The 18,565-nt window shown below is 41.8% G+C and overlaps 1 protein-coding gene across 1 annotated transcript; it reads left to right on the top strand.

The window, feature by feature from the left end:
- Nucleotides 1-68: 68 nt before the first annotated feature.
- On the top strand, nucleotides 69-17,207 carry LOC117901087 (nuclear receptor subfamily 2 group E member 1). Its single transcript, XM_034811712.1, has 5 exons — nucleotides 69-141; nucleotides 2,014-2,097; nucleotides 2,169-2,330; nucleotides 15,246-16,630; nucleotides 16,695-17,207. The coding sequence occupies exons 1-5, from the start codon at nucleotides 132-134 to the stop codon at nucleotides 17,181-17,183; spliced, it is 2,130 nt and encodes a 709-aa protein (XP_034667603.1). The 5' UTR covers nucleotides 69-131; the 3' UTR covers nucleotides 17,184-17,207.
- The last annotated feature ends 1,358 nt before the right edge of the window (nucleotides 17,208-18,565 follow it).

Raw genomic sequence — 18,565 nt, 5'->3', positions numbered from 1 at the left:
AAATAACAACAAATTAGACAAAAGTTGTTGTTAATTGTAATAATTAAACGAAAATAGTGACTGCAACACTGTGGAACATAAATCTAAGCAAGCTGGATACCCTAGGGTTTAAATATTTCCATCAACGGAAAATGGGCACAGGTAAATGACACACTTCTTCGGAGTTCGTGCTGCAAATTGCTAATTTCCCGTCGGTTTGTTGTAAGGAAATTCTTCGAAAAGCCGTCGGTTTTCAATATTCAATATATTCAATAAATGATTGCAGATTGTACGGGATTTTAGTTTTTTTTTGTGTTTTACTTGTCTTTATCCTTTTCAGCTTTTGAGATTATTTTTCCATCAATTTCATGAATTTCAAAACGTTAATAAGTTAATTTCAATAACGTTTAGTTTATTCAACTTCTTAGTTCATGTTTTGCAGATTCAGATGCAGTTCATAGCTGGTGGAAGAGGTGAAAAGTCAATGCAAAAAATTAATCTAAAATAGGTAATATTATTTTCTTTATTTTTATTTACCTCTTTCCTTTTATTTTATCTGCGTACCATTGATTTCTTCAAACATTTTATGTTTATTTTTCTTTTTTCAAATTAATGTAGAACAGATTGGCAAGAGTCGTAAAGAATTCCTACCAAATGTACCTTTTGATACCAAGTTCATTAGAAACAATGTGAAAGATTACTGAAAACCAAGTTTTAAATCCCTAAAAACCGAGACCTTAAAACGACAGAATTGACTTAATATTTGCAATGGACTTCTCAATATTCGAATACATTTAAACCTGCAACAAAAATGGGAATAATTTCATCAAATCTCATTCTTCAATGCATTAACTGTGGCCCATTCCACGTCTTCTAGCCGACAGCTTGAATTAAATTTGAGTTCCCAGATCTATATTCCATTATGATTTCGGATTTATATCCCACTCTCTGCAAATAAAACTCTCACGCCCAAAATGCAAAACTCTCACGTTCTGCCCACACCCACAGGATGGTAATACACAGGGCTTGAAAACTCTTTTTGGCCTATGATAACATGTCCGAGATTTCCATACCAGAAAGCATATTCCATAAGACAAACTAAAAAAACAAAGCTAAAAAAAGAGCGCACAATGCGATGATGGCATAAATAAACAGAAATATGTAAAATCAACAATAAAAATATATTTTAAAAAAGAAAACAAGAGGCCGACAAAAGGTTGACATCCCGATGCAACCCTCTGGGCAGACGACAGGGAGGGGGCAGGCGGAAGGTGTTAACATGCTGCGGACAATTGGCCGATGCGCAGGGTGTGAAAATTGGCAACACGCGCCGGCCACAGAACCCGAACCGTGAAACCCCGGAGGGCCGCCAAAAACCCCAGAACCAGACCCAACCACCAAACAAGCGACAATATGTCAAATGTCACAGGACAAAGGAGCTCAAACAAAGGGCAAAACAGCACGATGAGCAGCGGTAGGAGGAGACTGAAGTGGGAGAGCGTTTTATTTTGACAAGTGCCGAGTGTTGAACTTAATTTGTGAAGCGTGCCACACAGTCAAAGGGATAATGTATATGTATTTTCCTGCTCCTGCTCCTGCTCCTGCTCCTGTTGTGTGTGTGTGTGTGTGTTTGAGTGCCATTTTCACTTGCTAATCCGCGGCACAACACACGCGGCAGCAGCGCCACAAAGTAGGCAACCGAATCTTTGGTGCGTGACACATGGTATTTGTCTTTGGGGGCATCAGACAGAAGACACCGGCAGCCATAGACGCCCTTTGAGGCACTGAGATTAGTGGCAAATGAAAAGTTAAATATGTCGAGAGGGGGGACAAAAGAAAGTGTCAACTAAAATGCCTTTAAAAGTGTATAAATTATAAATTACATTGGGTTTGAGAATATTGTAAACTAAATGATTTTTGTGAGATTTCTTTCTCCCAGCGGGGCTAAGCAGTTAAGCACTAAGAAATACTCAAAAATTCTCTGGGTTATGTTTTATTTATTCTTTCTTCTCTTCTTTTTTTTAACCCTTTTAGCGGGTGACCGCCTACTGGACATACCGTGCAAGGTGTGTGGCGATCGAAGCTCGGGCAAACACTATGGCATCTATAGCTGCGATGGTGAGTTCTCTGCTCCTACCATAATAATAATTCCCCATGTAATCCTATGATTATCCCGTATGTCCTTCCAGGCTGTTCAGGCTTCTTCAAGCGCAGCATTCATCGCAACCGGATTTACACCTGCAAGGCCACGGGGGACCTCAAGGGACGCTGTCCCGTGGACAAGACCCATCGGAATCAGTGTCGCGCCTGCCGCCTGGCCAAATGCTTTCAATCGGCCATGAACAAGGATGGTAAGCGATGCCCGCCCCAGCCCTTTCTCGCCTTTCACACTTCTGGCGGCTACAAGTCCTTTGTTTTACTTTCAAAATACACTTAATTATGCAGGAAATTAGCTCCAATTGCTTATGCCCTCCCCTCGCCCACGTCAACATTTTGGGCATAAATTACACTTGGAACTGGGGAAAACCAGGAAAACCCAAAAACCAAAATGCCGCGGGCTTTTACTTCTCGTTTTGTGGCCATGCAAATGAAATGCCAGCTTGGGGTTTTTGCTGTAGTTGTCATTAAGCTGATTATAAATTATGCGAGGTTTTTCCCCAGCTCCCGCTCCCGCTCTGAGTCTTTCGACTTGGCTGGTGAGAGTTTCCCCATGGAAAAGTGTTGAATCTGATTTTGATAATTGAATTGATTTGTTTTTGGAATGGCAGGAAATTTGAGAAGGTAAAAGAAGGAAAGAAGGCAGGAGAAGCATTTTTGAAAAAACTATGATGATTCTTAAGTTTTCACAACAGAGAAAGTCCTCTAATCAAGTTGGTTAAACATGAAGCATAAAACTGATCACTAATAATGACATCGTTCTTAGCTGAGGGGCTGCGTCGATTGATTGTACAGTATCATAATACTTCGGCCTATTACTGTAATTTTTTTGGCTAAAACAGATGACTCTAAAGTGCGTGAAGTGTAATTTCTATCCTCAATGTTCGTGATACTTATGGATCGAATAAAATTAATTCCGCGCCCATGCGGTGACAAGATTCATAAGCGTCGTACCTTTTGGTGGTTTTTGTTTAGCTTTGGCTCTATTTATTAGTAACCACCACCAATCTTTGGTAATAATTTTAATCTTTGGTTTTAATGTTGAAAAATCCAGGCATTCATAAAAAATTACAAAATTCAGAGAATTATATTGAAGTTAGTGAATTTTAGTTAATTCCCATGATCTCACCACAAATGACATTTGATTTAGTTTATACGCCACCGACATGGAAAGCAGGCCCAAGCTGGAGTTGAACAAGAGTACAGGGCATTCAAAACATTTTGACAAGACGATGATGATTCTTCGCTAACATTTTCAATTGTAACCCCAACAGACAAAGAAGTCTTAACAAATCAATTATAATAATTATAATTAATAATTAATCAATAATTTTTAACAATTATAAATTGGGCACTTCAATACAATATTCTGATAAGGAATAAACCACTTATCAACTACAATCATGCCTTTATTAAATGTCTTATTCTGAGAAAAACTCAAAAGTGCACCAATCAGAAATGATCAAACATTATTGCAATCTGGATGATAATATTAATGTCGCTTCCGTTTCGGAAGGATATCCACTGAATGAAGTTTATTTCAAAATTAAGCCATGCCTCCTCCGCCCCGCAAAGGAACGAACGTCCACAATTTTGAAGATATGATCTATCAGACTTTATTATAGCCAAAATGAAGAAATGCATTTTCAGTGTGTAATTTATGCTGTTCCCTGTATACCCCAATTTGTCGCAATGCTCGATTCCCTTCTCATTATTTGGTTCAACTTGTTTCCAAATGTTTAGTGTGGCTCTACAGTTGAGAACCAATTATATTTACCATGATTTGCCAAGTCATTGCCTCCAGTCCAGTATCTACCATTTTAAGGTTAGAGAGAAATTACAAATACATACATAAAATGTTGCCTGACGCTGATAACTTATGTTGATCTCACCAACTATGATACTTGGCATTATTTCATACGCCCTAGACAGGGAAAGCGAAGATTATGAAGATTCTTCCCAAAGGTTGGCTATTTTATACCCCCAAACGAACAGTCGAATCTAATCAAATGCAATACTTTGGGGATTGCATTATAAATTAGCATCTTATCAATTCAAACGAGAAGGGACGTGTGAGACGCTTCTTCCGCTTCACAACTTTTATACCCGGCACTCAGTACTACATCTGCACCTTAGTGGTTATTTGTCAAATTTTAAATTTTTTCTTCATCTGTCATCTACTTCAACAAGACTACTCACGCCAACACGCTCCTTTAGCTCGCCACCTCCCCTAGAGTCACACACTGCAGAGTCAGGGCAGAGTCACGGCAGAGGCAGCGGCAGAGACGTGTCAGGGGCAGAGGCCATAAACTGCGCGAAGCAGAGTGTGCTGCTATAAGCTGAGGAACGGGGTGGGTTTGGCCACTGAAAATTAATTTCTTCATTGTGGCTATAATAATAATGGCTATAATAACCCAATTAGGGTTTTTAGTTTTCTGCTATCTTCAAAATTGTAGATTTGGGAGGTTTTCGCCCTTTTGGGGGGGGCGGAAGGGGGCGGGGCTCATTTTTGAAATACACTGGTTTCAGTGTGAGCATACAGCAGTCTGGTGCCAAAATTTGGTGGCTCTAGCTATTATAGTCTCTTAGAACTAGCCGACAAACAAGACGGACAGACGGACAGACGGACGGACGGACAGACAGACATGGCTCAATCGACTCGGCTATTGATGCTGATCAAGAATATATATACTTTATGGGGTCGGAAACGTTTCCTTCTGTGCTTTACATACAACCGTTATCCGCACAAATACAATATACCCTATTTACTCTTCGAGTACCGGGTATAATTATGGAGTGCCTTAATTATAAGTTTTATTTTGAGAAATTACTCAACAAGTGCACTTATCAGGAAATCCTGATGATAAAATTTATGGCGCTTTCGTTTCGCATGGCACTTGTGGAGAAGAACTCGAAAACAGCTGAAATAATTACAATCTAAATGTTATTCTTTCTTTTTATTGTAGACTTACAACAAATATCTGATATTTACTCGGAGCAGTTACGTAGATTTGTTGTGTGTAACTCACTTTAAATTCAGTTGAAAATCAGACCAAATTAAATATTCATATAATAAAGAATGATAAATATAAGTATAGACTCTTCCATATGTAATTGCATCTTCACAATGCCTGATTTTGCGCAATATCCAAATTCGGGAGCAGATTCGAAGTAGCACCCCATACCCCATTTGGCCCCAAAAAGCCGCTCATTGCTGCGTCTCTCTCAATCTCACATCGCTGGCACCGCCCCACCCAACCAATGGGCCATCGGGCATCGGATGGCCATAACCAAAAACCCAAATACACAGCTCAATGCTGTGTGTGCTGCAACAATGCTAGCTTTAAAGCTCTTAAGCCAACATTAAATGTAGCATAAAAACACATAATAGCGTTTGCAAGGGGGAGGTGGGGTCAGGCAGAGGGGGGAGGTGGTGATTCGTATATACGATTACGATTCAAGAGCCATCATCCAGTATTCAGAGTAGTCAGAGTATTTGTGCCCTATTCATGGGTTCACTGCGCACAGGACAGGGACAGGGACACAGGACACATCATCAACAGCGTGAGAATCGCTGCAGATTCTGCCCACACGCAAAGGTCTCTCCTCTCGCCTCGCTTTTCCGCTTTTCCCGTGTAGGGGGTGGGCCAGCAGTCTGGTGATAGAGCCGGAAGCGGGAAGCGATTGACAATGTGCACTTAATAGCGGATTACACGCATTATCCCCCATCGCTGTTTGCTGTTGCTTCCGCTGTTGGAAATGCGACTAAAATGTATTGGCAATCAAATGATGATGCTGCCCACCCAAAACACCGAAACTTAGACGTCAGTCAAAACACAGACCTTCAAACCTAGGGGAAAATTTATAGAGAAGCGTTGGATGTCTGCCAAAAAAGAAAGAGAAGGCGAGGAAGCAAAAGGAGCAGGTGGTTTACGTATGTACTTGCCCCAAAAGTGGGAGAAAGAAGACTCCTTCCCTGAAGTGTAGGCGAAACAACAATAACACAACGGGCTAAGAGAGAACAACACACAAAGGGAACACAAAAATAGAGGGAAAGCTACGAAAAACCGTAGAGGAAATGCTCTAGAATAAGAATTCCTAAATGTATATTTAGATGTCTTTCGAAAGAAGAAAAATTGGCAACGAAAGTTAAAAACAAAAACCCATAAAGAGAGTGGCCTGTAATTATATAAGATAAAAACTTTCTTCCAGCACTAAATAATATCCATCCTCAAATTTATGAAACACATCAATAACCATTCCAAAGAATCCTCTCTGCACCACAAAACTTTCTTTGTTTTTTCAAACTTTTGCCATGTTATCGTTCCCACAAAGACCCATCCAAAAATCCATCAAAGCCACACTCTTCCCAGAAAGAGTATCCCTAGCAGCCCCAGCTCTCCTCCCAGAAAGAGCATCCTTCCTTTCACACTGCTGCCCAAGAAGGAGTAACAATAGAAGCAGGGGGAACAATCCTCCTCGTAGTATGCTCTGACATGTCGCATGTTTTTCTGTCTCTTGGCATTCTTTTTTGTTTTGGGCGGAACATTTTCTTAGTTTTTGGCCGCTACAAAGCCTCATGTTAGGCTGCCTTTTTGGGGTTTTCCTTGGCTGGTAGCCGTAAATAAACAATAAACATACATAGACACCCCCCAAGATACACACCCACAGCCACAGAGACGAAGCACCATTGTAGTAGCATCCACCAACAGACAGATACAAAATGCTTTTGTTGTTTAGAGCAAAAAGCAAAAAAGCCACAAAAATCGTTCAAGGCACGTTTGTGTAAGATTTTTGTGTGTGTGGCACGGGCTGGTGGCTGCCACATGCGAGTAGTAAAGTTGTTAAGAGAGGGGTTTGGGGGTGGCTCGCTCTGGCACCCTGCTGTGGTTAGCCATTTTCTAGTTTTTGGTTCCCTTCTTTTTCTTTTCCTTTTTGTTTCCTTCTGTTTGGTTTCCCTCCTTTCGCTTTTTGTATGATTTCTCGACGTTGCCAAAGTGCCAATAAAGTTAATTGAAAATATGTTTGCCAGCCAACAGTGTTGGTAAGCGTATGGGAGTGTTGGCAAAGGCACTTTTAGTGCTAGAAAGGGAAGTTTGGTTTGGAGTTTGGACTGACAATAGGTAAAAGTCTGCAACTTACGTGTTTCCAGTGTTGTTTATCTGTTGAAAATCTTAGAAATCAACTAAAAGTCTTAGATTAAAGATAATCTGGTGCGAAAAAAAGAGATTTAAACAACCAAATATCTCTAAATTTAGATAAATAAAATATAAATCAATCGAAGAAGTACCAGCCTCACATGCTAAAACACCTAATCGTCATTCTCATGGCTGATAAAGGCATCTTTCCAACCCACAACACCAGCGTCAGTCCCACACCAAAACTGGCATCATGGCCGCATTGGCCAACAATCCCCTGACTCCTTCCTGCCCAGAGCACTTTAGACTCTGACAAATAAGTTATTATGGGAAAATATGACAAGCAGCGCACATTTTTTCTACGCACCACCGAACCAACGCCGTCCACTGCCTGACAGTCTTATAAATGTTGGCTACTTTGTATGCTAATATCCGCCACACCCTCCAAGAATGAGAGAAAGAAAGCGACCAAATACCGAAAGGAATAAGTAAAAAGAAGAACGAAGAGCTGGCAGGAGAGCTCTTCTAACAAATTATGTTGCCACTTGTCACATTTAATGGTATTTGCATTTGTATACTCGCACACCAAAGTGTCAGAGAGAGGCATCATCATCATCAGCACACGCATCCTTCGTCCTTCCTGGTACTCCTGCCACCCATCCCCCCCCCCCTCCCCCACCCACTACTGTTACCAGACAATTCCTTGCTTTCACATTCTTTTTCCTTGGCAAATATTTACGCGGCATTTTAAGCGGATTTCTTCTCATTTTGAGTGATTTGTGTCGCTTTTTCAAATCGCCATAAAAAATATTGTCATCTCCCCAGATCCTTGGGAGTCCTTGTGAAATTGGGGGCGGACTGCAGGGTGCGTGGGAAAATTGGGCTCCTTACACCACTGGCTGCAGGGTGCGTGATGAGCCGAAAAGTAATGTCTAATGGGGCATCTAATGGCAATGAAGACATTTTTTGTATGGTTGGACAACTGAAAATGTTCGATGTTTTAAAGAGGGATTATCATTAGCAGGAGGATAATAAAAGATATATTATCCCTATAGGACGAGATATATAAGATGATATATCGAATTAGTCTTGGTGAGCTAGAAAATTAACTAAGGCGAAACTAAGCGAACAAGATTGGGATCGTGTGGTGAACGAACATAAAGAAAGTGCAACGCGTTGGGTCATTGTAGAGTCTTGGAGTTTAAATTCAACAAAAACTACTTTCTAAGGATGCGTTTACTTCCAAAAATTGCTAATGCGCTTCTATGTTTTTAAATTTATCTATGGAAAAAAGCAGAGATTTCTAGGTTTTATCTGTAGAAATTTGCCAAGTGTCAACTCTTCCCAAACCTTGAATGAGTTTCTACAGTCTCAAGCTATGTCATTCTTTATAGAAACTTCATGGATCCTTGTATTCTTGTTTGGAATCCGAAGTATCTTTCTTTAAATTACAAATTTTTCTCTAATGATATCTCTAGAACGGGTTCACCGTTTCCTCCTACAATATTTGTATATGTAATTCAAGACACGCTGGAATTAAAATATCATTATTTTAGCAATAGTTTCCAATATTCACTGCAATCTACAAACCATCATCTACGAGTACATTCACTTAATATGCTTTTCATAAACCATAACAAAACGCCTAAGTCCGCGAGTACACAACAATCCTTTCATCTAAACTCGTTTCGTATGTCTGTGCTTTCCGTAGAACTTTAACTTTAGCGCTTTTTGCAAATCGTAAGGTTTTACAAGCTCTAAGCAAACACAATTCCTAACGAGAAGGCAGCCAGTCGCTGTGGCCTTTCCTCGTTTTCTTGGGTTTTCCTGGAAAGGCTTACAGCAAAACGACAAGACGCAGCCTGGCGGAAAACCTAATGAAAATCCTTTTAGAAAATAGAAGTGCTTCTGCTTAGTTCTCAGGGACTCTCTCGTGCCACACTTTGTTGCATATATATTTTTGTGGCACTTAAACCTTTTGTCAACCGTTTCCATGCCCGCTGCCTGCCACTGCGGTAAGCCAAGGTTCGTTCCGTTTTAGGCCCCCTTGCCTTGCGGTGTGGTGGCTGCCCCTCCCTTCGTGCTTTGTCGTTTCAGGCCGCTCACCATGTGGCATGCCCCTGCCGTATGAGTGCCAAGTGTCAATGTTCATTTTGTTGTTGTCTATTACCACCCCGACGACTTTTTGGCGCTGGCGCAAAAGGCAGACTGTGAGTGTCTCTGGCTAATTTCATGACCACATTTTAACGTATTGATTTTTGCGGATATATTTACCATATACATACATACATATATAGATAGAATATCTGTATATATATGTAAATATATGTACATATATGTATGTATGTATACATGGCTGTTATATTTATTGTGCAGCTTTTAAGCCGCCAGTTTTCGGTTGGGTTGCGATGTGCGGGGCCGAGGTGTAGGCAATTTTCATTTACAGATGACTGCAGGGCACAGAAAGCCATGGCTAAGAGACACGCCCACACACAGACAGGCATACTGCTGCCCCATGTTGCAGATACAGACACAGACACAGATACAGTAGCGCGTTGCATGTTTTACTTAATTGACATTATAGCCTACTACGATATGTGCATACACTTTTGCACACACACAGAGAGAGAGAGCCACAGACCCAGCCCGACTGCAGTGCCCGGGAAACATGCGACATGTAAATGCGACTGGCTTGCACATGTCATGCCTCCCCGCTCACTCACTCTCCCCCTCTCTCTCTGTATGTGTGCAAGTGTCAGTGTCAACATTAAAAGCGGATTTAAAATCACTCACTCTTTTGGGTGCAGCATCCCAGCCAACCAACCATCCGAAGAGCACATCGTTGGCCCTGACACAAGAGTCAGAGAGGAGGCATAAAAGCCCTTGGCCTCATCATTGATGCCACATGCCGCACACACTCTATGCTGAACGGCAGTGGGCTGCAGACAGGTGGCGTATAGTACATATATCTGTAAATAATATGACAAAAGCTAAAGTTTTATTTGTATAAATTAAACAACAAAAACGGCAAAGCTATGAAAGATAAAACAAGAAATAGAATGAACACGAGAGCAAAACTAAGGGAAGGAAGAGTACAATTTTGTGTTAAATTAGTGCCAAAAGAATTTTTAAACTTGGGGAAATGCACGGTAATTCATCATACTGTGAAAATCTGCTGTGAAACTAGATAGAAACAATTTCGTATCTGGTATAATAATTACTCAACTTAAAATCCTGGCAAACTTGGGAGGAAAGAAAGAGTTAAATGTGATGTTAAAATAGTGCCTAAATAAGTTCTTAGCTTAGAGAAATGCAAAGTAATTCCTTATCCTGAGATAATCTTCGATAAATAAGGAAACTGTTTGGTAAAATAATTACTCACTCCCTTATCATTACAAGATAAAATCAATTTTGTACCAATTCCAAAACTATAGTTGATGAAATAGCTAAACATAAAGTTATTCCTCAACCCTTTAATTTGTGTCATAATTTGAACTCTTAATCATTATGGTAAATATTACCAGAAAACGTCTACAAATAATACCACCAAAAAGCCCAAAAAATATGTAACAATTCCAATATTTCCTGAAAATAATTTCCCAAAGTCTCCTTTCAATTTCTAATTTTTTAAGTTCCACAAAGTGTATCAATGCGCAAAAATCATCCTTTGATGAGTATCAACATCAAACCTATGTCCCTTACCTTCCCCCACATTCTTCTCTACCGAAGATAACTACTTAACAATCGCTCTATTCAAAAACCATTGTACCGCCCAGACAATTCAACGGTTGACTGCCTGCCACCAAGAGAATATTGTACTGAGAATTGAGCTGACACAAAGTGTGGCCATTATGGACCATTACGCAGCCTCGTACAAGACCCCGGCGATCAAACCTCCCCTAGCGCGAATCAGTGGCTAAATGTAAACACCCCTTGAACATTATCCCATACACCCCAACCCATATCCCACACCCTTCAGAACTCATTCACAGAGGCGCACACCCGCACTCGTAGACGAGGGGAAAGCGCATCGAATCACTTCAAGTGTTTTCCTAATTTCACGGTTTATATTTCTTTGTATTTTATTTTCGGGTTTGTACCCTCTTCATCGCATGATTTTAGCCATGCCAAAACGTTGCCTTATTTACTTTTAATTTGCCTGCCAAACATACAGCCACACAACATTTTTGATACATTTCTCTTATTGTGGGTCGAAGTTTTTATTACAACATTATCTGAGGGGGTAAAGTGGGAGGAAAGGTGTCCCTGATCCTGCTCTGAGTGGGTGTCTGTCTCTGCATATAAAAATAATGTAAAGGCCTTTCCTGCTCTCCTCTCTCATTATCGTTTACCGATTTATTTATTTCGATTTCTGGGGCACGCTTTGCGCTTTTCAGCTTACGGTAGGACATTCCATCCGCCGCCCCTCCCACCAGTAGAGTGTTTTTCTCTGGTGCTGATGATCATCATCATTAATTGGGAAACATTTTTGCGTGCCTTGAAGTCGTCCTGTGGGTGTTTCCTGGTTCCTGGGAATGGCTACAGCTGTAGAACATCCTGCTCGGCTCGACTGGCTCTTCTGCTCCTGCTGCCACTTATCATTAATTTTTCTACCGCTTCTTTTTTTTCTCCCGTTTGCCCATTTTCTGGCATGCTGACATCCATTCTACCATTGTCTGTGTGTGTGTGTCTCTGTTTCTGTTGCTGTTTCCTGGTGATTTTCCCCCTCTTGTCCACTGTTTTTCCTGCTCTTTTTCTCTCTATTTTGACATAATTGTTTTTGCTTGGACTGTGTCCCTAAGCCTCCCTGCACTCCCTCACTGCCCTAATTAATTGATTAGCTTCAGCAAATCGGTCAATATGTTTGTTCTTTTTTCTGTGTATCTCTGTATCTGTATCTGTGTATGTTTTCCGGGGAAATGTAGGGTGGCTGTGGTCCTCGTAATGAGTTGCTAATTAGATTTGTAGATTGGTAATTCTTTTCGCCCATAAGGGCGTAACTTTTTGTTACACATTTCGGGCAGAACAGATTGCTGAGGGAGTGAGAGATTCTTGAGAGTCTTTCCAGGTGTTGTGGCTGAAGTGCTGTGGGGGGTGGTATGGAGTATGGAAGTCCAGGTAGTGTGGTCCCTGTAGAGCTTACAAGTCAAGTGTTAATTAGATTTCATATTCATTGAGAGGATCAAAATAGACCCCAAAAGCAGGATTAAATGCCAAAAAACTACTACAAGATTTTTGGATATTTTTAATGTATTTTTTATACACCTTTGAAAAATCGAATGGAGTCTCCAGACATTTATTCAATCGAATCATACCCTTATTATTTACTCTATATACATATTTTCACAAATATATTCCTCATTATTTCAATAATTTTCTAAGGATTAATTTATCCCCCTCAAAATTCCACTTCCTAAAGCATTTTTAACAAATAGAAAACCGCCTCTGGGGCTTTTCCTCTTTATCATTCGACGCAGAGACACGACTTTTGCATTTTCCATCATCATAACTTTTTAGCAAGTAAATCATTTTGCCGCTCTTCTTCTCTCGGGTTTTCCCGCTGCCTTTTACATTAAACAAAGTTTTCCCACACCAAGTGGAAAAAATGGCGGCGCTTCCAACCAAAAAAAAGCTGCAGAAAATCAAAAACAAAAGTGCAGGGCCAAAAAGGAAGAATCTTCATTTTATTTTTTTGTGCTTCTGGCAGCTAATTTTGTTGCCTTTTTCACACGTTTCTTTGTTTGCCACGCCCCCGCAGGGAAGAGGGTCGCGGTGGGAGTCATCACAGCCCAAGAAGAAAAAAAAGGTTTAAGTTGAAGTTTGAGCTACTTTTTGGGCGTATTTTGCTTCGTCTTTTGCTCGTTCTTTTTGTGCACCCTTTAGAGGAGGGTAAATACATTTTGTGAAGCTGTTGGAGCGCAGAAGTATTTCGGAGCAGAAGGGTAAACTTTCGACAGAAAAAGGATATCTTTTCGCAGTTAAACAAAGTCTTTTCGCAAACATAAATAGCTCGCTTTAATTCAATCAAAATATGCCACCAAAAAGGGTATTCAACGGCAGTGTCTGGAAGGACTTTTTCTTATTTTGCTGAGCCACAAAAATGTTTCAAGTTTTAGGGGAAAACTGGGAGTGGCAGTGCAGAAAGTTTTTTTCTGTCGCTAAAACCCGCAGCAAATAAAAATTTGATGAGTTCGGCATTTTCTTTAATTGAAATTTGTGATCTTTTGAAAGCTTTGAGACTTTTTTCGAGCGCGCTAGTTTTAAGTGGCATGAAAATGGCAGGGGCAGGGAGTGCTTGCCACACAGAGGAGGTGGGGGGCAGGGTAAAGGGGTTTTTCGAGAAACATTCAAGTGGCTGCAGTCATTTTACAGTGGAAGGCACATCATATATGCGATTATCCTGAAGGATTAAAATGTCACCCCGTTTTTGCGCCATGTCACGAGCTACACACACACATCCGAAAGAGACGCAGTAGCTGTGGCACCATCTATAGATACATTTAATTACAAACAAATAAAAGTCATGACAGCACAGAGCACATGCACACACACATGATACATGTTGCCCCCACCTCACAAGAGATTCAGATTCAAGGTTCAACTTGTGGCATATGCAACAGTTCACACGAGACAGAAGGGACGGACCGGCGTTGCCTTTCTGTATCCTTGTATCTTTTGCATCTTTAGCATTTTAATAATCGGTTTATTATGTCTTTGTATCCCATGCCCCCATACTCTCCTCCTCCCTATCTATTTGTAAAGGCCACACACAGAACGAGAGAAAGTCGAACCTTTTCTTGGTTGGAGGGGCACACAACACTTCAAAGAAATCATGCAAAAAAGTATCCGGAGAAAGTATCTTTTGAAATTAACTTTTATTTATTTAAATACTTAACGACAGATTAGTGGAAATTATACACTTGAACTGATTTTCAATGGGGAAGACACAAGAGATGCAGAGTTGGAGATGATTCCGATTTGAATCTGAACGGGGCGGATGCAAATACGAGTGGGAATTCAGGTGGTAAAATGTGAGGGAAATCAGCCTAAAATAAGTGCAGGGAAGAGGGTAAAACACTTCATGGAACTTGACTTGGAATGGTAGAAGTCATTACTCCTTCTCCTGCGCCTACGTTTATAAGATACTCTAAGATACTTTTAGAACCTCTTACAAATCCCTGAGATATCCCCTGATGGGCTTAGGGTTAGATTTCAATCTCTCATTTTCTTTGTGGTCTTCTGTTAAGTTCTTTTCAGTCATTATTTCTAGTATTTTTTTTTGAATTATTTATAGCTTTTTTTTTGTGTTCTGTATAGAATTTTAATACCCGGTACTCGAAGAGGAAATAGGGTTTATTGTATTTGTGGTTGAAAGTGGATGTACAGATGTTGAATGTATAATTCGAAAAAAACAACTAAGTTAAAAAAGCCATAAAAGCTTTGACGCGTACGAAGCGTCTCACAAACGTTCCAACTTTTTTTTTGGTATTAATTTTAATTAATTCTGTTTGCCGTTTTTTTAAAATATATATTTTTTTTAATTTAATCGCTACAGCGAAATTGGTTTTTCGCAGAATATGAGTCCGCATTGACCAGGTACAAATGTTACTAAAAATTTTGAACTCAAAAAAGAGTTCTTTGCCGAACGAACACTAGAAATATTGTAATGTTTTGTAGTATTTTCCTAATTTGATTTACAGTAAATTCCTGATACTATTTCAAAAATTTGATTGAAACCATTTCGGTCAGTTTCGCTGTAATATTCATGGAATTTTCTTGGTAATATTTTTTCCAGTTCTCGATTATTTGTTGAGTACTTTTATTGATTTTTTACTGATTTGTTTAGGTTTTTGTTCTATAAAATATTTTTCTGATTTACCGCCCAGCCACAGAAGTACCCAAAATATTCTCTCTCGTTCATAAAACACATCTAATGCCCTTTCATCCATCTCTCACCCTCTTCTCTTGCAGCCGTCCAACACGAGCGTGGCCCGCGAAAACCCAAGCTCCATCCGCAGTTGCATCACCACCATCATCATGCAGCGGCGGCTGCAGCCGCTGCCCATCATGCCGCTGCACATCATCACCATCACCATCATCATCATGCACATGCCCATGCGGCGGCCGCCCATCATGCTGCAGCGGCGGCCGCAGCAGCAGCGGGATTGCACCATCATCATCATGCCAGCGCCGGAGGACACCTGCCCGTGTCGCTGGTGACGAATGTCTCGGCATCATTCAACTACACGCAGCACATATCCACGCATCCGTCGGTGCCGCCAGTTGCGCCAACGAATCCTCAAGGATTCCATCAGCAGCAGCAACAGCAGGCGGTAGGGGGGGTAGCGCCGCCACACGCACAGCAGCCACATCCCACAGCCTTTCATCACCCGGGGGGGCACCATGCGTTGGTGGTGCCTCAGAATGGTGTCAGCACGGCCACCGGCTTCCCCACGCACCTGCTGCATCACAATCTGATTGCGGAGGCGGCCAGCAAGCTGCCGGGGATTACAGCAGCCACGGCCACCGCAGTGGCAGCCGTTGTTTCCTCCACAACCACCGCTGCTGCCGCCGCTGCCTCCGCCTCGCCCTATGGCCACCCCACTATCAATAACAGCAACAACAACAACAACAACTACTCCTCGCCCTCGCCGAGCAATTCGATTCAATCGATCTCCAGCATTGGCTCGAGGAGTGTCGGTGGCAGCGAAAGTCCACGTGTCAATGTGGAGACAGAGACACCCTCACCCTCGGCATCGCCGCCACTGAGTGCGGGCAGCATTTCCCCAGCGCCAACGCTGACGGATTCTCAGGGCTCGCCACAGCATCATCATCCGCCACGACAGACATCGCAGCACAGTTTGAGTGGCGCCACAACGCCACCGAGTCATGCCTCGCTGCTGATGCACAGCATCCACAATAATCATCATCAGCTACAGCATCATCAGCATCAGGCCAGCAGCAGCAGCCTCAATGGCGAGCAAAAACTATCGAGTTTTACCTCGGGTTCGCCAACACCCACGACGCCCACACCGCCACCACATGCCGCACCACACCCTCCGACGATTGGTTTGCGTCCTTGCCACCCATCGGCGGCCTCGGCTGCTGCTTCGAATGGCTTCCTGGAGCTGCTACTCAGCCCAGACAAGTGCCAGGAGCTCATTCAGTACCAGGTGCAACACAATACGCTGCTCTTTCCACCGCCACTGCCACAGCAGCTGCTCGATTCGAGACTCCTCTCCTGGGAGATGCTGCAGGAGACGACGGCTCGTCTGCTGTTCATGGCCGTGCGTTGGGTCAAGTGCCTCATGCCCTTCCAGACGCTCTCCAAAAATGATCAGCATTTGTTACTGCAGGTAGAAGCATTCCTTAAATACTTACCATTTAAATCCTTACTAAATCTCCGTTTTGCCTTTGCAGGAATCCTGGAAGGAGCTTTTCCTCTTAAATCTCGCCCAATGGACCATACCCTTGGACCTGACACCCATTCTGGAATCGCCGCTGATCAAAGAGCGCGTGCTGCAGGACGAGGCCACGCAAACGGAGATGAAAACCATTCAGGAGATCCTCTGCCGCTTCCGCCAGATCACGCCCGATGGCAGCGAAGTTGGTTGCATGAAGGCCATCGCCTTGTTTGCCCCCGAAACTGCCGGCCTGTGCGACGTGCAGCCCGTGGAGATGCTGCAGGATCAGGCCCAGTGCATCCTGTCGGATCATGTGCGTCTTCGCTACTCGCGGCAGGCCACACGCTTTGGCCGCTTGCTGCTGCTGCTGCCATCGCTAAGGACCATCCGTGCCTCGACCATCGAGGCGCTGTTCTTCAAGGAAACGATTGGAAATGTGCCCATAGCTCGGCTCCTGCGCGACATGTACACCATGGAGCCCGCCCAAGTGGTGCACGAAAAGTGAGGAGGCACAGCAATCAGAAGTTGGTTCCAGAGTTTCCCTAGAAAATGTAATCAAAAATCGATTTTTGTGCGGCAACAGTTTTTCCGTCACTTGCAAAAATATTTGTACACCCAAAAAAAGAAAAGAAAAGGCAAAAGGAAAATGCAAGAGAAAATGGTGGAAAATTGTGTGTGGAAAAATTGTACTAACTCGTCGACTCCTACGTTGCAAGCAGCTGTGACATTTCACAGGACGAGGAGCCACAAGGACCATGTAATAGATATATATTTATATATATGCGATAGATACATGCCACGCCTTCTCGCCCTCTCTCTGTCTCTCTCTGTCTAGCTGCAACACGAATGTCCACCACGCCTCCAGCTGCCATTTCTACATCCATTTGCTACGTTGATTTATAGCTACGCGAAAAATTGTTCAGCTTTTCTTTTACTTTCATTTCTAACGCTTTTTCCGTTTGCATTTTTTTATTCCCAATATTTTTATTTTATTTCCATCTTTTTGGCCATCGCTTTGCTGCTTTCTTTCTGGGACACAGTCCCTGTCCCTCTGTGTGTGACACGGACTTTATTTATCTTTCATTCGACGTTTTGTCGTTGGTTTTCTAAAAATTTCTCATGTTATTTCAACCTGGCAAAAGGACCAGGGAACAGGGCACAGGAATTTCTACCATCCATCCAACCATCCTTCACTCTGTTGCTCCATTCCCTTCTGCTAACTGCTGACTCCTCCGTTTGGCACTACTCCTCCTACTTCGTGTCACATTTTTTTTACCTTTTTCGCGTTTTGGCTTTGGCAGGCAAATACTCTTTAAAGGCAGAGTAATGCATACTTTTCTATGCCTTTGGTTTGCAGTTGAAGCAATGCAAAATCAAACCCTGAATGGGCTTGCTTTTATTAATGTTAACTGATTTATAATTAAACTAGAATTTCTGTATAAATAAATATAACATTTAGAGCCATACAACATAATGTATTAGTGCTTGTTTAATATCATTTCTTGACAAATGTACAACTAAACTAAGACAACTTTAAATTAAATGCTTTCAAATCAAAAATAAACCTAGAGATTGTTAGGACATTTTTTACAATTTACAGAAATTTGAACGCAGAGAATCCTTTTCTTAAGCGGATTACAACAATTAAAGTCGATGGGTTAGAGATCGATTCCCGATTCCTATCCAAATAATTTAAGTTTGCATCTTTATGCTCTACAAACTTTGATTAATGGGTCCAACTTGTGACTTGAAATAAACTTCTTTTTTGATTTCGCATGCAAATGGTATTCCTAGATTCTCATATGGCTTAATGGTTCCAAGATTCCAATATGGTTTACTGTGTTTAGCAAGGAAACTGATTATTTAAGGGCATTCAAACTTTGCTTT

Source organism: Drosophila subobscura, chromosome U (genome assembly GCF_008121235.1).
Source record: "Drosophila subobscura isolate 14011-0131.10 chromosome U, UCBerk_Dsub_1.0, whole genome shotgun sequence".
Lineage (NCBI taxonomy): Eukaryota > Metazoa > Arthropoda > Insecta > Diptera > Drosophilidae > Drosophila > Drosophila subobscura.
This window is presented reverse-complemented; position numbering and strand designations above follow the sequence as displayed.

Coding starts and splice junctions, on each gene's coding strand:
- LOC117901087 (XM_034811712.1), top strand. Junction 2,098..2,168: donor TGGCATCTATAGCTGCGATG/GTGAGTTCTCTG, acceptor ATGTCCTTCCAG/GCTGTTCAGGCTTCTTCAAG. Junction 16,631..16,694: donor ATCAGCATTTGTTACTGCAG/GTAGAAGCATTC, acceptor TTGCCTTTGCAG/GAATCCTGGAAGGAGCTTTT.